The 26,414-nt window shown below is 33.0% G+C and overlaps 1 protein-coding gene across 1 annotated transcript in view; it reads left to right on the top strand.

The window, feature by feature from the left end:
- Positions 1–1,775: 1,775 nt before the first annotated feature.
- LOC128990507 (phospholipase D1-like) overlaps positions 1,776–26,414 on the top strand; it is a 47,668-nt gene continuing 23,029 nt past the window's right edge. Inside the window, exons 1-9 of the mRNA XM_054412882.1 lie at positions 1,776–2,122; positions 2,717–2,867; positions 11,445–11,540; positions 14,121–14,228; positions 17,492–17,612; positions 19,662–19,813; positions 21,763–21,960; positions 23,278–23,351; positions 25,094–25,329. Of these exons, the coding sequence (XP_054268857.1) occupies positions 1,981–2,122; positions 2,717–2,867; positions 11,445–11,540; positions 14,121–14,228; positions 17,492–17,612; positions 19,662–19,813; positions 21,763–21,960; positions 23,278–23,351; positions 25,094–25,329 (1,278 nt within the window). The 5' untranslated portion in view covers positions 1,776–1,980. The remainder of the gene's footprint in view (positions 2,123–2,716; positions 2,868–11,444; positions 11,541–14,120; positions 14,229–17,491; positions 17,613–19,661; positions 19,814–21,762; positions 21,961–23,277; positions 23,352–25,093; positions 25,330–26,414) is intronic.

The following is a 26,414-nucleotide window of genomic DNA, read 5'->3' on the forward strand; positions in this document are numbered from 1 at the left end:
TATTTTAGAAATAATAAAAGTGGACTGTATATATGGGCTTATTAATTTAATTTTGCAAAATAACAGAAAATAAAAATTATGGACTTTTGGTTTGATTTTGAATTTAGTCAAGGTTACCACACATGAAGTTCTGGAAGGTCTAGATGATGTAGGCCTACAAGTAACTTGTGTTTCTTCTGATGAACCAATCTTCAAAATGACAGTTTTTGAATTACACACACACAATTTGAGTTGAAAATAAAGCGGTCAATTGATTATACAAAGATAGAGTTTTGAATGTAACAATGTAAGAGAAGAAAAGTGAAAAAAGGTAGACAAAACTATGAGGAAGGTAAAAGACATTGCACTGTTAACTAGAATGTATATATTTTCAAATCTATATATTAATACTGCAAGCAGATTTCTTTTCACAGTCATAACTCAATAAGGCTTGATGGATTTTAAAGTTTGAGGTGTCAAATTAAAGGTATTTTCACGTAGATGTGCAAATACGTCTAAGAATATTTGGAAAGGGCACCACTTAAGTACAGTTAAGGGCTAAAGTTTGGAAGGCGGCGCCATCTGTTCATATTTGATTAAACTCATTTCCCTTTGTTTACAAATAACATATGGACTAGTTTGAAATAGTTTTTAAGGTTAACCACAGACTGCAGGACTTAAAACTTCCAGAGCAAAGCTGGAATTTATGTTTTGTTTCAATCTGTTAACTAAGTCTGGTTCATACAAAGTGTTTAAGAATAAATTTAATTCTTTTTAGTTTTTAAGTTTGACTATAGACTGCAGGGGGCCATTTCATAATAAAGTACAAACTAATATTATTAGTAAATCAGCTGATCGCCCAATGCAAATCTAATGGAAATTACAAGTTACAAGTTGTAACTTGTAACTTGTAGTTTATTATGAAATGGGCCCCAGGCAGGACTTATTGATTCCAGAGCAAAGCCGGAATTTTATATTTTTATCTAAACATCTGTTAACTAAATCTGTTTCTTAAATAAAAAGTTTCCTAGCAAGACTTGTTTGTATTAATGAATTGTTGTGGCCATGTGGGGATTTTTTAATATGCTCTGTCTCTCTCTCACACATATGATCAGCTGACCTTTTAAATACTGAACAGCCTACAGGTATAATCTATCATCAGTATTTTGTATTACAAAATTCTTAACTGATCTAATAAATAGGTATGGTATAGGCATTGAAAATTAAAAAAGTCTACACTTTTCAAATTTACATTTTCCCTCTTTAATTGGAACAAAGATTTTCTTGCGTTTGCGCAAACCCCATCATCAACGCTCCTAGCGGATAATATAGGAACAGCTATCAGGAGTAGCAACTGAACTTCATTCCACTAAAATAAATCATATGACGTTATCTTATTTATGGGGTATGGGTATATCATTACACGTAAATCCCCCCCCCCCCTACTCGTGGTTATTTCTATGGTATAAATTATATAATATAATACCATTGAGTACTTAAATCTAAAAATTTTGTAGCGAAAAGAGGGCGAAAATTCAAACATCAAAAGGGAATTTACATTTATGACGTTTGCTAACCTGATAGGTCCAGCAGCCTAGCCCCAGCCAGAGCCAGCCACTCAGCCAGCTGTGATTGGAAACTTCACTGTACTGTCACTCACTTCACTTCACTTCAGCATCAAATTCAATTCACGTCACAGAGAGAAGTAGAGGAACCGATTTTGCTTGTAGAAGCAGAACAAAACACATCTGTTTTAGAAGTGTCTGCTAGAGGTGATGTTATGTTATGTGGTTTTGAAGTGGGAAAACACGTATTTCAAAATGTCAACACCATAAAGTTTCGTGAAAAATTTGTTTTATTCGTTTAGTGTGATTGTGTTGTGACAAACTCAAGGTCCAAAGACATGTATTTTGGTAAAACTGATCAGGGTTTTCCCATACATTGTTAGTTTCAGAGTGTTATTTGTTACTTATTAAAGTTACTTATTGTTGCTATTTGAACATGGCAAATGTCACTGGCCCTCCTTCCCTTGATTCCGAATATGACGAGTATCTTGCCATACCAGACATAGATGATGATGGAACACCATACACTGTTACAGATGGTTTGGGAGGAAAATGTGATCTTGATGATATCCCACTTGGTAAGTTTTTCTTTTGTAAGTTAAATCAATTGTTTGTATATATAGGCTACTAAGTTAACATGAGCTATTTAAAACCTGTAGAAGAATGGTTATGGCGAGCGCTAAAATAGTTCAAGCCTAATAACTGAAAACATCTTTAAATGAACCTCACAAAATAGTTTATCACCTTTGCCATCTAATCTTCCCAGAACTTTATCTTAAATGTAAATACTGTAGTTAGGCCTAACTAAATATTGTGGTAGGCTAAGTTACCTAATTAAAATGTTTTAAGTAAGTTTAGCCTACAACAATTGACCTAAGCTATTGAAATTTCTTTCAATAAATTTTGTTTTAGGCCCTATGTTTATTTAAATTTTATTAGTTGTGCAATCATAAAGCCTATATTTATTCAAGGTTTTCAAGTCATATAACTTAAAGGTACCTATGCAAGATTTAAAAATCCTTCAATGTTTAGTAATATTCCTACTTATTTTTGTATTGTTTAACCCCAATCTATGGAATCAGCCAGTAGCCTTTTCCTTCATGTGCAATACAGTAGGCTATCAGGCTTATTTTAGTCGATAAATCTATTATTTAAGCCTTTTGTGCATTTAGGATCACGAGCTCTTCCATTCAAAAATGTACACTTGCCACCTATCAAGTTTAAGTCACCTCATAGAAGAATATTCATTTCTAATGAAGAGATAGAACTGCAATTTACCGATTACGAAAGAAGTGTCACTACTCATCTTCTGAATCCTAACCTGTGAGTAATGAGAATATTTACAGCTTGTATTATCTAGGCATTTAATGGTGGAGAGTAATCCAAAAAGTGATCCTTGGAGGTTGTTCTAGGCCTATTTAATTCTAGTCCTGATCACTGACTGCAAGAGTATAGATTAAAAATGCTACCGTACTGAATTTATTAAACAAGATAAGCCCCTAATTTAGGTTTGGCTTTAAATTCTGTCACGATTAGACAGAATTTGAATTTTTATTCAAGTACGGAGTTAGTTTTTAGCTACGCACATCATTCAAGAACCAATATATTAGGTAACTAGAAAATTAACATGAAATTACTTTAAATTAGCCTGATAAGCTAAATCTAATGAAAATATTTTTTAAAAACGTTTCAGTTTTCATACAAATTAGTGTCTGTCAAAGCTTGTGTCCTAAATAATATCTTATTTTACAGATCTACAATCTTCATGTCACAAAGAATTTATGATCTGTAATTAGGCCTAGTTGAAGTTTTTTTTTTGTTTCAGCTTGTTTGATATTAACAATAAAATATAAACTCTGTGATATCGTGAAGTCAAAGAGCAACAAGGCAAAGCTGTATTTTGCCATCTTCACTAAATTGCTTCTTATATTGCCCTTGAGCATTCATTCTTGTTTGCTTTAAGAGGCACATATTTGGGTATATGGTTGAATTTTACTTCTTTTCAAATGTAAAAAACCATACTGTCGCAGAAAAAGGGAACGTTTAAATAATTGATAATGTGAAATCATTTAGGTGTACTATAGAGTGTTAGAATAACCACTAGTTGCAACGTTATGGAAGTAGGTAACCCTAACGTTTTGAATTTGCAAAGTAAATGTTGTAATGCTTATCAAGGTCATATTTACAGTAGAACAACTGATGATGTAAAAAGCAAACTTAAAGATGAGAGAAACTGAGTTATTTAACGTAGGATTTTTAGGGGGTTTTAAGACAAGAAAGTGTTTGTCTTTAATAGTTTTCAAATAATTTGGAAAATGTGTACCAACAATATCCAATCTCCGTAGTCAAAGTATTTAACAATATTTTCAATTATTATGAATATTGTTGATTAAAAAGAATTATCTCATTATCATTACCTACCATCAGTTGCGTAGGCCTAACATATTTTTTTGGGTCCTCCTGCAAACTTATTTTTTGGGACCCCTCTCATGAGTTGTTTTTAGACCACCGATACAAAACATAATGAAACAGATTCATCATAATAATGTAGTAGTAAATAAATGATGGGTATAATGTTCTATATATTGGTATTTTAGTCATGGGTTTGATGATAAAGTTACATTACCGGTACTTCATCATTATATCAGTATCAGTATTTGTAAAAGTTTTTAAATAAAATAAAAATACCTTATTTTTTTATCCGTAGGCCTATGTATTATGATTTTTTATATTTTTTATTATAATGTATTTTAAATTTCATATCATGGAGGTTTTATAATTTATTACACATGTTATCAATTATTCATTCGGTTAGTTTTTATCGATGGTAATAATTAACTCATACACTAATAAAGTTGGTTAGTATAATAGATTGACGTACCTTTATCACAGGCTAAAATAGCCAATTGCATTTTTTTAAATGTTGTCTTTGTATGGATTTCAAGCGTCGACCTTACGAACATAGGTATGTCTTTAGTATTGATTAATTGTGGGATAAAATAAGATATAGGCTAACAAACAAAGCTACTAGAGTAGCAATATGTTGTATTTAACAATTTAATTTAGCCTAATACAATTAATATTAGGGCAAAACTAAAATGTTAAATAATACAATATTAAAAGCCCCGCAGTCTACGTTCATGACTCCAGGCTCCATTTAACTTAATGTTTCAAAATGTTTGCAGACATAAGCAGTGTACGCAAGCATAGGGAAGTACTTCTCTGTGAGGAAAGTTAGATTTGCATAATAATCAATGACCCACGTTATAAAACGTTAGATTTGTACTTAAGTTCGTTATCACTGAATAGGCCTAACCAAACTAGACGATAACAACATATTATTAATAGCATTAATGTTAATACTTATCAATAAATCAATGTTAATGGTATTACTTGATCAATACATAAAATACATTTCAATAAGAATAAACTCCAATATTTCACCCCACTCGTCTCAAGCAAGGGCCTCTTTGCTCGCCGGTCTCTGTGCTCCATTTCCCGCTCACCGGTTTGTGGGCCCCCCCCCACATTGCGGGCCCTGCGGGCCCTTCTGTTACGCCTCTACCTACCATAAGACAGATACGCACACCTAGATGCATATTTTAAGCTGAATATCCTATGCCTGCTAGGTGAGTTGATGGATGGAGGAGATGATCTGTGTAGCTTTGTTACTTCATTAGCCAGGCTCATTTACCTAAAGCCCAATGATCAGGGTGATGTGTTCATTCCAAAATTACTGGCTATAAGTTTTTTATTAGTTAAACATTTGTTTTTATTTATTATTGTTTATATGATACAGTTACATAATAGAATTGTGATTAAGTAAAGTAAAATTGAGTTACTTCCAGTGTTACATTATTAAAATATCTAACAAATGGTGACAAGAATAATGGAAGATTTAGAAAAAATAGCAGAAGATGTAGGCCTAAATAATGTTACGAAATTTAAATCATTGCGAAGACCAGTCAGGTTTCAGCTAGGAAATGTAAAGAAGTTATCCACGGACATAGGAACATTTTCTATCAATGAAATCAAAACTATAGTTCGGCCGCTTAGAAAGCGACCTCCTCCAGCATTGGTTTAGCATTAGCGCGCAGGTCGTTTTCTAAGCGGCCGACCTATAGACTTGACTTGTTAGCTAAGATTAAATCAAAGTATGACCTAATTCAAGACAAGATCGACTTCTATACAGAAGAAGATTTAGAACATGAGCTGACATAGAGAAAGTATTGAAACCATGCCGATTGATACAAAAACTAGATTAATGGATGCTCAAATGATTCATATGCCTAGTATACAGCATAACTCTATTCCTAATCAAAATGATTGTATCGATTCAAATCTACATACTAATACACCAATTCCAGGCCTTCCTCCTTCAAATTTGAGTTTGCTCCTTACGATGAAAGAGAAAACTTTTCTAATTTTGCCAGAAGAATGGAGGTTTTTATGACTTTGAAAGCTATCAATGATTCTAAATTAAAGACTTTTACACTTTTACATGCCTTGACACCTCTTTTACATCATAAACTATACGACCTGTCCTGTGTACACCAGACAATCCTATGAATAAAGAGTATGAAGAGCTTGTAACCTTACTTGACAACTTTCTAGATCCTAAGAAGATGGAAAATAAATTTTGAATTTTTCTACAGAACTAAAAAGGCTATCAACAAACTACAAATTTATTGCAAAGCTTGTGGAATGTTTGTATTAGATATGCTATTACGACTACAACTCATACAGGGACATACTGACAAAGACATAAAAACTCAGCTGCTACAAAAATGTGACCACAGACAATTCGTAGAAATCCTTAATACAGCTACTGTACTACGATGGAACTTTCAAAACAGGAAGTCCTATGATATGTCAAAAGTGTGGAAACTTAGACATAAATCAACTAAAGTCTAATGGACGATTTCACGGATCCAGAACAAAATTAAACATCACAGGATCTTATACAAATAGTAAATTTTGTGTAACAGATTTTGAGTCACTGAAAGGGAAATGCTACCAATGTGGGAATGTAAACCATAGAGTGAATGTTTGTCTTATGATTGATGAAACCTGTAACACCTGTGGAAAGATCGGACATGTATGTCTAAGTAAATATAAAATCAGTAAAGGACAAGTTCATTACACTGAAAATAATTACATTTCTGAAGATAACATCCATGAAATAAATTTACTGTCCAACAAAAAGAAGGATGAGAAATTTCACATTGGTATAAAAGTAGAAGATAAAATTGTAACTTTTGAGTAGGATACGTGAGCATCACTTATATCATTTTCTTATGAAGATTACAAAAGACTATTTCACTCCAAAAGACTTCTCTCTAGAAGTACTCATAAAGGGTTGTTCAAAGTAAATAGACTGATGTTTGGGGTCAAGGTTGCTGGTTGGTTTGCTTAAGTGTCACATTATTAAAATATCTAACAAAGGGACAGCTGGGTACAGTTTCGAATAATAAAAAAAAATACCAACTTTACTCAGGATTAAATTGGCAACCTTATGATTTCGAGGAGAGCGCTATAACCACTCAGCTACTCAGTTAACTATCGATTAAAGTTTGTACGTACCTACCAATATTTCCAATTCTTATATCGTTTTTACATTAAAAATTAATTAGGTAGGTACCGTAAGGATTGCAAGTTTTAAAAGCAGCGTTGCTTCACATCTTTACAGTATAAAATAACCTGTAACACAAAAACACAATATAAATATTTGTGAACTAATGATTAGAAAAATAAATATATTATGAAAATTAAACCCATAAACCAAAAAGATCAAATGCATTTCAATTAAATGTTCACTATCCACACTCTCTGGCAGTGGCCCCTTTGGATGGATACCATGACCATATACAACCAAGAGACAGTTTGTTTAGTGCTTACTCACAAAGTCTAAAATTGGAATTTGTGAATTTTAATCTGCACAAAATTGGAAAAAATGTTAACATTAGGCATAGGGTATACATTAACATAACCAGAGCTGTTTTTGGGTGATAGTTTCTGATCATTATAATTAGGCTTTTGTTGTATTGTTGATATAAAAAAAACTTTAATATTTTACACAAATTGGACTTCTTTCCAACATTCTTTCTGATGGTCAAAACTCTTTTAGGAGGTCAAGTACTCCTTGGTACAAAAAACTAAATATGTTTTTGACACAATCAATCAAATTTGTTTTTAAGAGGTTTTTGACAGTTTAAAAGCATTTGAGTACTATATTACTGAATCAATTATACCGTGCATCAAGTATTGTATCAACAAATAATCTTCTTCTCACAGCCATTTAAGTACTTGACATTAAAATTAGCTTTTATCTTAAGCGATTGACACATGTATTATTTTACATTCTTGACTATTTTTGGTATACTGTTCTACAATTACCTATCTTTGGCATTTTTAATTTCCGACCAAACTAAACTATTATTTTAATTAACTCCCAAAAGACGTAAAGACTTATGACTTATGATTGTCTATTAATAACCCATATTTTTCTTTATTATCTATACAGTGAAATCCAACATAGTTGGGACTAAGTTATGCTTTTAGTAGTTTAATCATTCACATTTGAGGGTAATATAAATCAAGATTTTAGAAAAGAACATATTGCAGTGGTAAACACATTTTTTATCGCACTTGAACATTGCTTGGCACAAAAATTACTTTTTTTTACTTAAAATTTTATGATCAATAACAGTTTGTTAGACATTCGTAAGAATCGGCAGATTTTAACATATATACTACATTTAACATATATACATTTTAAAATTTAACATATATATTACACTAGCTGGCCCGACAGACGTCGTCCTGTCCTAATGTGGTTTTATGTCAGATGCTCGTTCATTTTCAAGATGAGCACGTTTGCATTGCTCAATCACGTCCTGGTTGAAGTTCGTTCGCTACGCTCACTCACCTTTAAGTTGGAGCTCATTTGCTACGCTCACTTGCCTTCAAGTTAGCTCGTTCGCTACGCTAAATCACCTCCAGGTTGAAGTTCGTTCGCTACGCTCACTCACCTTTTGGTTGAAAATTAGCTGTTGTCATAATTAAAAAAAAATAATGGTGCTGGACCCTGTTGGTAAACCTATACAATTTTTAATACTATTGAACATCACAGAATCAAATTCTTTAGTTGAACGTTAAGATTCTTTAACTCCATTTAAATATGAATACTCATAAGGTTAACATTGGAAATTCCAGAGCCACTGCGCGCGTAGCCCTTTTGACGGATCTGCACCAAACTTCACACAAACCATCCTTGAATAATGCTTAATAATACCTGAAGGTTTCATTACAATCTGTCGAGCGGTTTCGGAGTCCATAAAGGACAAACAAACAAACAAACATACATTGGATGGATTTTATATATATAGATGTAACATCTATATATATTTAATTCCGTAAGTGAATCGGTCCTCACGAAATATCTCGAGCTAGGAAAAAGGTAGCATGACTGTTGAGGATTCATTTTAAAACTGAAGTTTAACATGTAATGCTCTCAATATCAAATTTAAACGTCAAATACATATTTAGGAGCTAAACCTGTTTTGGGGTAACAACAATAATTTGTATATATTCATGATTACAATTACCTAAATTGAGTAATGATCTTTATAATTTCTTAATTTCCGCTGTCAAAGCAAAACTTCAATGGGATTTCAAAATTTCTATCAGATTTCACAGTGATAATACAGACGAGTCAGATGTGATTGGCGTTTTGTCACAGGAAGTGACAGTTTTGAGATCAACGAGAAGGTCAACCGGTTGTTGGGTCATCAGCTGACATACTGAGGTCACCAGCAATGGTTGAGTTGTACAGCATTCTGGCCTAGCTCGGGCTGTAACAAGTTGTTTGGCATGTTTATTACCATCCCAACCAGTGTTTTGACTTACTCAGATAACAGATTCAGCCAGTTAACAAGTCACGGTTCAAATGATAATGTGCTGTAATAATTTCATACGCCTTGATAGAGGAGTTTAATATATAGTTGAATATGCAGTGTAAACAAAACATTGCTACTGGGATGGGTAAGAAGCACCCAGTGTTATAGGGATAAGTTCAATTCTCAGCATAATCATAAATATTTGAGGGGTTTGATCTGCTTTTCCTCAAAAGTGTTTAGTTTTCTCTAACATGCATTACAACTAACAATATACAGTAAATATATTTTGGAAATGAAAGAGTTTCTTTATATTTTTTCTTGCACTATTCAAGATCTTTTAAACCGCTACCTACCACCAGTCAATATTTTCTCATTGATAATTTACTCTTTTAGACTGCTCGAATTTATTTCATTCCAATTTTATTATCATAATGCAGAATTTTACCAAAACAAATTAGATGTGGGACTTCTGTGCAAGGGACCTGGGTTCAAATCCTGCAAATCACCAATGCTTTTTAACAATGTGATAATATAGTTCAGAGCCAGTGTGGCTTTAGGTCAACCTATATGACTATTAAATAAACAAAAATGAGGTCTTTCAGACGAGAGAATTTTATCTGCTTTGGAGTACTCGCCACTAAAAGCCATATGGTGATTATAATTTTCACCATACTCGAATCCCTTCCTCGATGTTTATTATCAGGAAAATCCCTGCACTGTGTGTATATTATCCTTGTATGGCTGAATGTGAGTAGTCGGGATGTGTTGCTCGGCCTGTGTGGTGAGCTGTGAAGCTGTGAGTTGCAGTGAGAGTCGAGGTCACATAATGAGCTCAGCCAGCGATTACTAACTCAGCATACCTCTGACATCACTCACCAACTCACTATAATAATAGTGACTCTGTAGTCTTTTGTGGCATCCAATACTGTAGGATTGTGGTGAAAAGAATTGGTGTATGTTTTCAGGGAAACAATAGATTTACCTACTTTATAAACATTGAATTTGCAACACAAAAATGTTAAGATTTGATAATTGGACAGAATCTTAAATCATTAAAATAGTTAAGAATAAAAATGAAGGTCAACAGATTGATTAGACATTGATTCTAAAAGAAAGATATTGCGCTGAGAAAAGATGGATGAACTGTAAAAGAAGTCCTCTCTACAAAGACCATTTACAATTTAGAATCTACAACAATTGATATGATTATACTAACCTCACGTCATGTACATAGTAAATTACATGGAATGAACGTGATGAATGCCTTCGTTTTCACTATTTAAAATGCATAGAATTCATGAAAAATTACTTTAATCAAAACAACACTAGAAAAGTCTTTTTGTTGATTCGGAGCCCCTAAAAGATTGGTTGTCTGGGCAGATGTTTCCGCATGATTTTTTCCCCTGAAAATTAGTGAACACATTTTACACCTACCTTAAAAATAAACAACCGTTCTTATAAGATATTATAAATAACTTTTAATTATTGTACTGTATTAATGGTTTGTTATCTTTTACAGTTTATAAAATTCCAGAAAGTTTGAGGAATTTGCTTGGTAATATCTGAAAAATTGACCGATATAAAATTAATTTTAAAGTAAAAAAAATCTTTGATCTTTGTTATTTGGTCTATACAAGCGTTTGATATTTTCAAATTGATTTGTACAGATATCTGCAACTAACTATGGCATTTAGATGACTTGGTAACCAAGTATTTTTTTAATAATTTTTATACGTTTTAAAACCTCATAGATCAACAACTAAAATGTGTCTGCCAAAATAACCATTGCAGAAATTAAGAGAAATTTATTGAATTAAATACAATTAAGTGCTTTATTGTCGCTAAGAGTTTTGGCAGTCTATGTTTAAATTTTTATCACATAACACCATTGTACCTTTGTGAATTGTGAACTTCAGTAGAAAATATGTTTAAAGGCTATTATAAATACCTAATGTTTGGTGAAAAATGCTTCTTAAAGTTTTTAAAACATTTTTATCTTTAGCTACACTATTGAGCTGAGGCACGGAGACTTCACATGGACTTTGAAGAAGCGATATAAACACTTCCACCAACTCCATCAACAGTTGAGGTTATTTAGGTAAATAGAAATTTAATTGTTATGCAGGATTATTATTTTGTGCTTCTGAATTTTGACATTACAGTCTATGTGCTCCCTATGAAATCTCATAATTCCAAAATATCTGTAGAAGTAGGAGGCTGCTTGGTGGACTAGACTGCAGCCAATGTTATCAGAAGTTATCTAGCAGCTCTGTGAATTGTGTAACCTTGACACACCTTTGATGACCTTCCATATCTTGTCCATGACTTCCAGTCCCCCCCCACCCACCCCGTCACACTCATCAGGCCCCTAAGATGTACAACTTCTCATACAACCAAGATCATATGCTTTAATTTCATTTAGTTATTCAAGTGTTTGAAAATTTCCATTCAAATAATTCATTGTTAACTGATAGTAGAAAGGGTACTTTTCAATTAAATTTCTAGATTCTACTAAATAAGTAACCATATTTTATACATCATATAAAAGAGGCCGCCAACCTCTTTAAAAAAAAAAAAAAAAACTATGTTAACCTAGCTTTCACCTAAAATGACCAAACATAAAAAACAAAATTAAAGGAATAAGAACGTTTGGGATTATCAAGGTAAAATGGACAACTTTTGAATCTTGAAAAGTTATGATATATTTAATAGATCCCTAGAAAGAGATCACTTTCTTGCTATATGGTTTAATTTTTTTTTTTATTCACTAACAAAAAGTAGGCTAATAATAGAATGTTAAAGAAATATACTGCTGTATCTCATCAAAAATGACACTGTAGGGGGGTTATAGGGCTAAACATTTGTTAAATGTTAATTAATCAAATACACAGTATCCATTTTTGATCATGATTATGTTGACCAAAAATTTGTTTTCAACACCTATAATGTTTACAGCAAACTATGTGTTTTATTAAAATACTAGTGTCCCTGTTGCTCGAATTCGAGCAATTGCTAAGTATTACAGGTGTTATTTTAAAACGAATAACAGTCATAATTTCTGATGACTTAAAAATATTTGACTCAAAGTCTATGGAAATACTCAAGAAGTATATAACAGATTATATCATTTTATCTAGGCTCTCTCGCTTTTTCCATTGTAATATTTACGCCAACCCAAATTCAAATAGTAAATATTTCATTTCAACCAAGTCAGTAAATTTTTGTAGCAAACTTATTGACTGTTTACAATTTCTTCTCACTTTTAATTTCTGACAACAGCTGGAGTTTCATAACAATTTTTGTTTCCCATGGTAATCTTATGGAGAAATACGAAACTTTAAAGGGCCCCAGGGCCTCACTCTCTAATTATTTCCATAAAAAGAAAGTTTCCTGCACAACTTCACGTTACGCTCTTTCCAATTACACCAAAAACATGTCAATTGGTTCAGTAGTTACGGAGGAGTAATTGTCACAAAAAACCTGCTTGCGTATTAAATAAGTATAGATGTGTTACTGTTTCAAAACTTTTAAGAAAGCCTTTTGACATCAGTCTGAGACTAAATCTTAACAATAAACTTTATCTACAATGTAGTTACAGGATTATGGTGGACACGACCTTGCACTTCTCTGTAACAACTCAAGATAAAACTGCTGACAACAAATTATGACTATACTTTCTGGAACTCCTAGTCTTACTCCCTAGCTTGTTGTTTGTACTCACTATATATATATATTCCAAAATATAAAAATAAAAATTTCAATTTTTTAACTTTCCACAAAATTATTTATATAGGTACCGGTATATATTTCATTAAATCCAATCCCAAGGTTTATTAGGTCAATGATAGCAATCAAGGGCACAGTTAAGCTTTTTACCCGTGGTGGCAATGTCTGCTGCATGGACTGGATATTGTTTTAAATTTGGCGTTAAAAATTAAAGCTTAAGTTTATTAATAAATAACTTGTTAATATATCATACCAGCATAGATGCCTTAGAAATAACTCATATTGTTCTGTTAATTATTATGCTTATTATGTTATGATAAAAGTTTTAGTTTTAGCCTCATCAATATCAAAGAACTAACATTGTCACTAAAAATGTTTGGGGTGACAAAAAGTGATAAAAAGTTAATTCTGAGGGTGGTAACAGCAATCCCTTGCCACCCTTTAAAATTACACCAAACCTACTTAAAGACTTTCAGGATGTAGACTTACTTTAGAAATTATAGATTTTATTCTTATTCATCACCCTGTTGCTTTCATTGAATTTCTATATTTTGACCTTTTATCTTAAGTATAATATTTTGTTATTGCGCTTTTGATAATTTAACACCCTTAGTTATATATTTTTATAAACTGTTTTTATGTTTAATTGTTTGCTGTTGGTGATCCTTTTGAAATATTTTAAAATAATTTAAGAATTTTTATTTCTTTGAATTATTTTACCAGTAGGCTATATTATTTTATCATAATTATTGTTGTCAATAATTTTGTAATTATATATTAAATTTTATATTATTTTTGTTTATGATAATTGTACTCAATATTGTCAATGTCATCTGTTTTTCTACCTATGCCGATCTTGTGAAATGTAATTGAATGACAATAATGCTCTTAATCCTTGATCGTTCAAATTAACTTTTTATACATTAGTAATTTTATATTCTATGTATTTCAGAGCTTCACTCAACATTCCATTTCCCACCAAGACACACAAGGAACGCAGAGAGAGCGCAAAACACATCGCAACCCACAGCAAAGGAGGCACATCAGGCTCACTTCCTAGGTAAGACAAGCGTCCATCCTCCTGACCAACAAAACTGCTGGTAAGATTAGAATAGATTTAAACAATGCCGACATACCAGAGTGTGCTTTTTCCAGGAGAATGTGATCGTTGTATGATTGATCTTTGTTGCTGACTAAGGTTAGTTTATTGATTGCATATGGTCAAGGATCAATTTCAAACCACCAAGAAGTTACTGTTATTTTAAGAATTGACAACCTTTTCATTCCTAGGCGAGCCCTATGTCCTATGGGCCTAGCCAGCAACAAAGCTACACACACATTCTCACTGTTTTCTACACCCTGCATTTACATTATGCTTAAATTATGAACATATAATGTGTTACGGTCTTGAAGTCATTAATAGGTGCTCAGGGCCTGATTATCCGTTAGGCTAATTAGGCTGGAGCCTAGGGCGCCAGTCAGCCAAGTGTTTTAAGGGGGGGGGGGGGGCAGACAGCTAAGACTTAAAGTTGGACCGGGGGTGTAAAAAATGCTTTATTCCAAAAAAAAGATTTGCGCAGATAGGGAATGAGGCGGAGGAGAAGGGTACGTTCAGACATCTGGTGCCTTTAAATCAATTTGCCTAGCTTGCATAAGTATTGAATCAAATGTTTATGAACATTCGAGAATAGTGACAGATTTTCATTATCATCTTATATATTTAAAAAAATTTGTTTTCCTTTTCCGACTACGTATGGCTCTTCTACCCGACCGATTTTCATGATTGAGGTCTGAAATTGAAGGTGTGCACGCACAGATTTACCATCAAGCATCAGCATAAATGTATCTACAATCCCACTCTGCTTATACGTTAAACGAAATTTGATCCCCATGTATTTCTTATGGGAGTTAAATTTGGTTTATCTTTGCCGAGTTCGTTTGGCTATTCTACCCGACCGATTTTCATGATTGAGGTCTCAAATTGAAATCCGAAATGTAATTTTGTTTATGTTATAGGGTCAGTGTAAATTTTACATCGTTACAAATTCTTTTAGACGATCTTTATTTTATTGTATTACTTTGCAGACTTATAATAAATGGATTCACAACACACCCTTAAAGTCTAAGGCTTACAACAATTAAGATTGTATCAGCAGTGAATTTTCTACATTGCTTACTAAGGATTATAGGCTCATAATGAATTAGTAGTTTTGGGTTATAATTAACGACTCATTGATATTTTATCTTTACAATAAATGATAAGTGTTATCATGCTTTGAGATATCTAATCCAATCATCGATAATAAATTGCCCTGATAATAAATTGCCCTATTTGATATCCGTCAATATAGTTTGTTTTCCTGTCTGAGTATTTCTTACTTTAATTTTAATGTTTTGTTAATTTTGCTGATACTGATATAGCTACTTCCGTACACCTTTACTTAAAATGAATCTAAACACACTCCACAACCTTATAATCATACATATTTATAGAACTGAAGGTAATTGAATATGATAATTTTTTATTTTAGTAGCAAACCAATCCTTTGGAACTTACCCAATTAATTCTTTATGACTAATTTTGGAATATGTTTTAGAATACAAAATGTGGATTATGTTAATCTGTATAAGTCTTTCTACAGATTGGTGATATTTTATTTACTTAGAGCTATGTTTGGTAAAAGAATTGGAGTGAGACTTCAAATGAACATATTCTTGTATTTAGGCGTGTGCGTGTTAAGTTCTATAAACTCCAGTCTATTTATAATGATTTCACAACGAGGCCTGCAGCTTCTTCATCTTTCCGACTGAAATCAAATAAAAACTTCCACCTGCCATTCTAACCTTTCTTTTCACTTTTTGTAGTTAAGTATGTAGTTTGAGATAACTACAAAAACTTTATAAAAAATGTGTTAACTAATCTAGACTATAAAAAATTTATTTAATTTGTTGTAACCTATTTTATTTAAATAATTAAACATTACTACTTTTTACAGCAGCACAAAAAAGACCCCTATAAACATTTTTTTATGAATCTTATTTTGTCCTTATAAAATGTTTTAATTGAATTTTGTTAGGCACATTACACTATAATGTGTAGTCTTTGACATTTTCTATTATTCTCATTTTTCATTAGTTTATTTTATTTGACAATAATTGTGTAATATTTTGATACTTTTACTGCACTCCGCTTGTGTGCTTCTTTCACAATTAAGTTTTGTTGTATGAGATATTATGGTGGTTACGTGATAAAAAAAAAACTACAAAAAACAAGATACACATATTATAATCTTTACAATTAAATTTACTCATACTGTTCATTGCAGTTGTTTATTTTCAGTAGGCTTAATGTGGTTTTAGTTATTTTTTCAAGGATATTAAATGACATTTTTTAGATTTTATAACAACTTTGTGTGTGTAGAAAAGAGAGGTTGGAAATGAAATTCTTGGCATCTCCCTTGGAACTTAAAAAAAATCAGCTCCAAGTTCTCTAAATGAATGTATATTAAGTTTTATGACGAATCTGTGTACCAATCGATTAAGATATTCATTGTAATAGTGTAAATATAGTATGTACAAATTTGAACATTTTTTTAAAATTAAAATTGTTTGTTTAGTTAGTTGTATGTTTCTAATTTATGTTAGGCCTAACTATATTTTAAACTGATTTGTGTTTAAAAGACATAATAATTCAAGTGGCCCATACACTACTGTACACATGCATGGTACGCCGTTCCAAAAACAGTTGAAACGCGCTAGTGTGTGGGGAACACCATTCAAGCTTGGGGTGCATTGGCATGGCACGGTGAAAATTAAGGCGAGATTGATTTTTGGCGCGCCGTGCTTACGTGCTAGTGTGTAGGCAGTCCTTCGTCACGTGCTAGTAGTTGAACAACTTTTGAGGTTAGGTTTGACGCTAGAATAGGTCTTTCTTGATATTTAAAATGAATGAAAGGACGGCATTTTGTCTTTGGAACAACTTGGCATTTAATTTCTGTAATTATTAAGTTTGTTTTTGCATAGCTCTTTCAGTAGTCTGCTGTCAGAACACTTTTCTTTCTGCTTCAACCAACCTTTGGTACACATTAACAGCCTCTTGTGGGTTTCTTCCTCACTTCATGGGTGACAGAAATTTCTTCTGCACTAATCCATAACTTTTTGACCGCAAAACTCTACCAAAATAAAAGCATAACTCTGATCGGTGTGAACAACAGCATCTCGCAGGCTCACTGAAGCTCAAGTGTGTGGTGGCACGGCGTACCATGTGTAGTGTGTGGGCCGCTTAAGGCAATTTAATATTTTAAAACCATACCATCTGTCTAGGTTCCCATCTAAACCTGATGCTCTGGTCCCAGATGAGCAAATAGAAAACCGCATGCGACAGTTGGAAGAATACCTTCGCAATCTCTTGAAAATCCCTTTATACAGAGACCACCATGAAACTGTAAGTAAAACTCACTTAGAAAACAGAACACTTGATAATACGTACAGAGAAAGAAAAAAATTCATGGTCAGTTTAGATTTGACCATGAAAAATCACATTATTTTAATTTTTTTAGATTTCAATTCAATATGGAAACAGTTATGCCTGAATTTTGATGTTTTTACAATTGTACTAATGAAATAAATTCATTTCTTAGTATAAGTATGAAAAGTAAAATAGTTATGTAATGTAGTTTGAGTTAAAATTGATTTTTCATTACATTAATTAAATTGTTGTAAGAATCTTGTTACAAAGGTTAGCCCTCAGTTTTAACTGGACAGTTTTCGCCCAATTTTATACAAGAGAGTCCTGCATATACTTCTATAAACCTTTGAAAGGGTAACATTTTTTAAGTTTGTACTTTCACTTCGAACACTTCTATCCAGTTATTGACCTTAACACAATTTAGAATAATATTTTTAATAATTAGTTATGTCAATAATCGAGATGCCTTAATTTTATAGAGAAAACTGGCATAATTTGAATTTTGGTGAGTACACTTACACTGTCAGCCCAAATGTAAATGTATACAGCATTTTGTTTTTTGTAGAATGTGGTTATATTTTGGACTATCAGATTTGCTGCACTTAGTTCTACTCATATTATTTTTAATTATTGTTATTTTGTACTTGATTGAGGTTAAAACGTTCTATGCTCTATGATTTTTTGACTGTAGATTTTGGTTAAGGTTGAGTAGAGTTGTTTTGAAATTATTGTAATTGTAAGTTAGTTATGTCTTCTTAGTAAAAGCACACATGTAAATAGCTACTCTCAAAATCTTTAGCATCTCTTTTAGTTTGTAAGCACAGTGTTTGTTTGTCATTTGTTTGCACTCTTAGTTATTATGTCTGTCAACATTTAAAGGCTTTAATACTTCAAAGTATACAGAGTTATGGTTATGTTTAGACTTTCATAAAGTAAAAGCATGCACGAAGGTGTCTCTTACCAAACAAATTAATGGCTTATTCCAAATTAATCTCCTATTTTTTATATTAATGTTAACAACAATTGAGTGCTAACGTAGACAAAAAGAATTAAATATAGACTGACAGCATTGCTGCGGTTAGCATATGTTCTGGTGTCCACCACTAGGAGTGCCGTGTAGTTACGGCGCACATCGCTGCAGTGTCTGCTGGTAGCATACACCGAGAAGCCGACGACAGCAGCGAATTGAACCCCGAGCACGCTCTAGTGGAACATTGCGGAATCTTCCTTTGACAGTCTATATTTACTCTATTTGTCTATGGCGCTAATGTTGTACCCTAAAACATATAGAGAATTAAAATAAAAAAATAAAATGGTTGTTTTGAAGAAGGGATCAAAGGTTAAGTATCAATACAAGTTTTTATACTTTTTTATTGTGTTTAGCTCTTGTAAGATACAATATACTGTTTTTGACAACAATTTTGCCTTAGCATCTATAAAACTAAAACTACCAATGCTACAACAGTTAATTTATTTATTTTTTTGCTTTGAGTACCCATTTGGTTGCTATTGAGAATATGTACCTTTAGAGCTCAAAACTATCATTTAAATTCATAAGCCTAAAATCTGGTTTAACCGACATACCCTATTGCAGAAAGGAAATGCCCACCCATTTTGAGTAAATTAGACACAAATTGTCACCGCTCTTATGTAAACACGTAAATAAATAAATATTCTGTATTCCGTACCTTAAACATTCCATACATATTTAAACTATGCAAGGACTCTTAGGATATCATGATCACTAATTAGCAAAGAAAATTCACCCTGTATGGAAAAAAATTATACTCTTCAATATACTTCAAAAGTTTTGAAAGAACTCTTCCAAAACATTATTTGAAGGTGATAAAATATTTTCTATTGCACTTTTGGGCTTCAACCTTTCTGTGATATGGAGCCAATTGCTCACTTTTTGGTAGCGATAATTGCTCAACAAGCAATTATTTTCGATGCAGGGGAATTATAATATTTTGTTACTTAACAATATCAATATTATTAATATTGTTAATGTTATTTAATGTGTAGACAAATTTCCTGGAAGTGTCACAGCTTTCTTTTGTCGCTGGACTCGGGCTGAAAGGGAAGGAGGGCGAGATACTGAAGCGTACACGGAGTGCTCAGCCTGGCGCGCGGGGTTGTAACTGCTGCGGTCTGCTCAACAACGGCTGCTGTGTCAGGTCAGTAACAACATTATTTACCAATGGCTCGGTGGAACTGTCTTGTGCGGATACGGCAGCCGGTCCCAGACCTTGTTGTTATCACTGCTTACACCACCACTGCTATGTGACGTATACTGAACTCAATGGCTGATCATCGCCTGTGTTTGCCTAATTAGTGATGTATGATGTCCGCAACACGAGGTGTGGCTATAAAATAATGAGACTGGTTTTCTTAGAGACAAACTGTGTGAACCTGAAGGCCAAACGCCAAATTGCCGAGTTGCTTGACATCCCCCTGCCACATTTTGTCCTGTTTGATGACTAGGCTGCTTAGTTCGGCAGCCCAGAGTCAAAATTAAAAAAAAAATTAAAAAAGCCTGGAGATATCATAGATTAGTACCTACATACCAAATTTAATCAAAATCGGACCACAGGTGTAGGCTGTAGCTCTGTACACATCCAGACACACAGACACACACACAGACATCACTTTGAAAACCACTTTTTTGGGTCCAGGGGGACCCAAACGGAATATATCCACTCAAAGCTCAAATTCGAAAAGTTTGACGAAAACAATACTTTCTCCATATACTATTGCATAGGGGGAGAAAGTAAAATCTTGGTATTATCTTTGGCAAGTGTTACTAAAAGCATAAAGATGCATCCTTTACATTTTTAGGCCTAAAACATTCAACTGTTGGGTAGAAACAAATCTAAACCTCAATAAAAACAAGAAATTACGTTAGATATAAACACTAATAGTTTACATCAGTTAACTTATAATTCTGGGAGAAAATTTTAATTTACAAGAATTTTAAAAATACGATAAAATTCAAATTCTTTGTAGGGTTGAACAGTATTTTAATATTTTAATGCCAGCCATTAAAATAATGGTAGCCTATTAAGTATAGTTCAAATTACTTGTAACATTTAGTCAAAAGATAAATACATTTATTTTTATTGTATGGCTACCGGCATGTAGTTTATCTGTTACAATTTATTCATCGATAATGAAAGTAATGTGTACAAACAAACAAGCAAGCTTAGTACAATAGGCATGACATTTGATTAACTAATTTATTGCTCATGTTAAAATGATTAATTTCAGGTAGGTGTAAAAGGTGGAAGGGGGAGGGGGAAGACTGTTGAACTTCCGTGACATGTGTCTGTACTCTGTTTCGCGCGCAAAAACCATACTACTGCCACTGGAATTGCAGTTTATTTACAATATATTGATATTGAAAGTATACTTAGAAAAAACAGGCTCAATACAATTTAAGTAAAATTTAAAAGATTCACTATTTAATTGCATACGTTAAAACATTATTTTTAAAATGTAATTACAATTTTTTTTACCAATCATAGGTTCAAGGGGGGGATATATCCCCCTAACCCCCCTCCCCCCATCGTCTAAACCACTGTTACTGTGTATTTATTCAAGGGATTATTGAAAACATTGACATCGTGATTGTAACTAACAAAACAATAACAAAAACTCACCATCACCAAAAGTGAACATTTGGAGTGTAACATCTGATTCAAACAAAAACACTTAGATAAGTGTTCCTTATATTTTAAAACATATTTTTACATGATTATTTTTAATTTGCTCCTTCAAAAACAATTTTATAAGATTTTTAGTGTTATGGTTCTATTTAAAATCTGTAGGCTGCTGGTCTGATTCCAAGCAACATGATTCTGGGCCCTGAGGCCTTAGTGAGAACACCAGGTTTTAGACCTTTCCCTTACCAATACCAACATCTTGGTAACCATATACTTGGGTACCATATACGTGGGTTATTTTGGGTGTATAATAAATATAGTTAACGTTAACAACTGTTTTATGGTTGGAAAAAGTGTAGAAATGAGCTTTTGGCATTAAATTGCAAACATAATTTAAAAAAATGACATTATGTAGGAATTTTTATTGAATTAAATTGAATAATTGTGATTATTTCATCATGCAGGTGCAACTATCTATGCAGTGATGTGTGTGGCTCGTGGCGTCGTCGCTGGCTTGTAGTGAAGGACTCCTTCATAGCCTACATCCGGCCCAGAGACGGGTCTGTCAAGTGCGTCATATTGTATGATACCAACTTTGAAGTGTCTTCAGGCATTTTTTCCACCGGACTTAGAAGAGGGCTGCACATAATTAATTTAAGCAGGTGAAAATTTAGTTTGCTTCTGTCTTTTTTAATCATATTTAGAGTCAGTCTAAATGTCACAAAAATTCACCAACTGTGATCACTAGTTAATTAAATTACACTGCCATGTTAGTTGAGTTTAAGAGAAGTCATTACATTATCCCAAAACTTGATGATAGACAGAATCATCAGCAAGTCAGATTTGATTGATTGTCAAAAGTAATTTGATTTTATTCAGTCATCTTGAGTGTGTTTTACATTTCTTAGTACTTGTATCTTATACACACATTTTTTAATAGTTTAAACCATGAAGTTTATACTTTGAAAACTAAAAAATGATAACAAGAAGGTTATTCAACTTTTTTTTAAGTATGGCCTAATATGATTTATTAAAGCTCTGAGACAAATCTGTGACCAGGAAATCGGCCTGTTCTGAATATCTTTATCTGCTGCTTTTTAGTTTAAGAGTTTTGCTTTTTTTTTGGTTGTGTTGCAAGCCTAGTGGCGTCTCGGACTTCGGTGCAGGAGGGACGGGTTCAATCCCCGGCACATCCACCAAACATTTATTCTCTCGTAACTCTCTCGTGAAATGCCACTGGTGTTGAAAAAAAAAAGAAAAAAATACACTTATTATATGAACAAAAATACTAATTTACTATATGCCAATCCAATTCCAATTGTAGATATAGACCAAAAAACCTACCTCACTCATGTTACAATTATCAATCAAAATAGCACATTTAAAATCCATTCTTCATTAACTTTATTGTCTCGTGTTTACAATCCGACTGAGGTTAAAAATTCAACTACTAATCGGCTGCTAAATAAAAAAAAAATAAATAAAAACTGTTACAAATAAAGTTGGTTAGCAGCACTGGGACTTTGAAAGCTTCAGCAAGGAATAAATTAAAGGCTATGGGGCTAAGCCCTAAAGGAAATTTTGTTTTACTCACCATTCATCCCTGCGATAGATCATAAGCTTTATGATGACACCTCAATCATAGAATTCGTTAAAGTAGGATAGGTGAAAAAGGGATGTTATTGAGAAAACACTTATTTGTACCTATGTAAACAGAGAAATAACTAAGCTTGTTAGGACAAAAATATGTTTTGCATACCCCCGTCAAATAGTCCAACGATCAAATAGCTTACATGTTTTGTTGGGAAGACAAAATTTTCTAAGCTTGCAACTCGTCAAAAACACAAAATTAAAACAAACACAACACGAACATAAAAACGACGAATACATAAACATTTAGATATCGCTATCACAATACTGAATTAGCCCGGTATAGCACGGGGTTGGTAGCAGATATTTATGTTTGTTATTCTGTTCAGGCACATAGTGATCAAATGTCCAACACGAAGGACCACACAAGAATGGATGGCCTATATAAGGGAGAACGCACACAGTAAGTGTATTGTCAGTAATGTTTCTGCAAATAAGTTGTTAATGGGGTGGCAACTGTGGTGAGGGTGAAGGATAAGGCTCATTCAATAATGATTCACATTGAGTAAAAAAGCTAGCTACAGTTGGTCCATGTAGATGGAATGTTTACATTAGTGTACATAAAGTCTACAGGTGAAATAGTCAATGCTTTGGGTGTGTTATTAGCCCAGTGGTTTGAACTTCGGAGCTAGAGGGATGTGTTCAATCACTAGTATTTGCTAAATTTTGGGAGTTTTGGACCACTTTCTTTTAAGAATTTAAAACAAAATAATACTGACATAAACACTAGTTATTAGTCCAAGAAAGTTAGTTAGTTAGTTATGAGTTCCAACAAAATTGTTTTAAAAGGGTTTTCAACGGATTTTATTACTTTTATACCTCCACACAACACAATAAAAAGTCTACCGAAATCTGACCTGGGGAAATACTTGATATTTGGTATTTAAATTAAGATATAAATTGCACCTAGAAAAAAAAAACTTTCAAAAACATTGTTGCTAGATATAGGGTGTAGTATATCGATTGTAATGTTTACAAGGGTGGGGAAACTAAATATGCAGCTTAAAATGGGATTTGACCTCATTTGACTCCACAAAATGGCCGCCAAAATACGATTCATAGAGGAGAACCTAAAAAACGTACCTTTAAATATAGGGTGTAGTGTATAGGAAGGTACGTAAACATTGAATTTGATCATAGACAAAAAGAATTAAATATAGACTGTCAGCCGTGCTGCTGTTACCATGGTTGGCATAGGTTCTGGCGCACACCACTGGACGCACCGTGTAGTTACGTAGTGCATCGCCGTAACTACATGGCACTCCCAGCGGTGTGCGCCAGAACCTATGGTATGGTAACCGCAGCACAGCTGACGGTCTATATTTAATTATTTTGTCTTTGGTTCGATATTCATTCAACACCCTGTATCTAAAGGTACGTTTTAAAGTTTCTTTTCCATGAATTGTATTTTGGAGGCCATTTTGTAGTGTAAAATGAGGTCAAATAACATTTTAAGTTGCATATTGAGTTTCCCCACCCTTGTAAACATTAAAACCACATACTACACCCTATTTATAGCAATAATGTGTTTAACAGATTTTTCTGGGAGCACTTATTTTAACTTAAATAGACCTACCCTAATAACAGGCACTTCCCCAAGTCAGATTTCGGTAGACTTTTTTTGTGTTGTGTGATGCTATAAAAGTAATGAAATCCGTTGAGAAACCTTTTGAAACAATTTTGTTGAGCCTCTACGCGCTCCACTATATATTTCTCTTTAATTACCGGACTATATCTTAAACTAGCTGTTACTCACGGGCTTCACCCCGTTTGACTTCATAAGTATTAATAAAACTATTGATTGGTTAAGTTAGGCTGAAATAAACAATAAAACAGAATACAGTAATACAAACAAATAATCACACCTTATTTTTAATAAGGTAATACATTGAAAGAATAACAAAAAAAAATTATAGCTGAGGTATTTTTAACATTAGGTATAGGCTATGGAAAGTTCCATTTAGAAAGGAATTACGACCTTAAAGGGCAATTTATGAAATAATGGATAGTTTTGCGCAAGGTTTCTCGCCGTGACGAATATTTTAAGTATATGGTTTATGGGAGTGTGACTTTTAGTTTTCTCAAAAGTTCATGGGTACTTGGGGATTTATATATGTACACTACTTATTTTGATACTTTTTTTAGACAGTGACTTCATCCGTAGTAATCGGTACCACTCTTACGCGCCGTACCGCATAGAGACAATGGCGTCTTGGTTTGTGGATGGATGTGACTACATGAGCGCTGTGGCCGACGCGATGGAACGTGCACGAGAGGAGATCTTCATAGCCGACTGGTGGCTGAGTCCTGAAATATACATGAAGCGACCTGCGATAGAGGGTGATTATTGGCGGCTGGACAAAATACTACAGAGGAAAGCGGTTAGTTGTTTTTATGGTTTTCTGTTTACTTAGATTAATTTCTTAAAGGAAATAGTACTTGGATTCAAAATGCATTAAGGAGGAAGGAATGGATTCATAAGTCACTGCTAATATAGAGTAAAGTACTGGTACTATATATTATGTTTAACTCCATAGTGTAAAAATAATTTAATTTTCATATGTTCTGTATTATGTTACTTAATTTAAGTATGTACTACTGTTTTTGACACTGTTCAAATGTACAAACTTGTACTTTTACAAATAAAAATGTTTTGATTGCTTCTTACACTAAAGCCAAAATAAGGAACTCCAGACAGTTGATGCACCCAAAAGATTCACAACTTAGAGTATTTAACTTAATATCTCACTTCTCTTAGGAGACTTCTACAGAAGGAAGTCATACAGTTCAACTCTCCGGACTAATAGATATCAGACCTGGTTCGGATGGTAAAAACCTGATTATCAGCTACTATAATACAACAGTTAAACCAAAAATAGAAGATAGTAACAAATTTGACACTTTGGGTATCTACAAAATAATTTTTTATGATTGTGATCATGTTTACATTGGACAAACTGTAATGGTAGATTACACAATGGGTAAAGATAGTGTTAACGACACAAGTAGAAATTTCTTTAAAAAAAACTTCTACAAGTGTCGTTAAGGCTTATTCATGCTAGTTGCGTACTTTATTTCACCTACGACCGCTTTTTATTTACTAACAATCACTACTCATAGCTTCTAAGAGGGGTTATGTTTTTGTTTAAAACCTCTCATTGCTACTGACTGTGATGCAACGACTAATTGTACCAACCACTAATTGCAAAGATCATTAACAATTAAATTGGTAACCAAACAAACAGCTGATAAGTTGTAATTCAAAACATTACAATTTTACTTCTTTTCTATCAATCCTTGAACCTCATCGGTCCGTTAGTCGTGTTGTTAAGTAAAACGATGCTGTTAATATCTCTAAATGACCTATGCAACTGTTGACATTTTGATTTTATTCATTAGGTGTTCTGCAAACTTCAATTTTTGTGTATGCAATTTAGGCTTGGGAACGTGTTCTACATACCTTTTC

The sequence above is a fragment of the Macrosteles quadrilineatus genome, unplaced genomic scaffold, assembly GCF_028750875.1.
Source record: "Macrosteles quadrilineatus isolate MER2022 unplaced genomic scaffold, UCM_ALF_1.0 Scaffold_3__2_contigs__length_128488019, whole genome shotgun sequence".
Lineage (NCBI taxonomy): Eukaryota > Metazoa > Arthropoda > Insecta > Hemiptera > Cicadellidae > Macrosteles > Macrosteles quadrilineatus.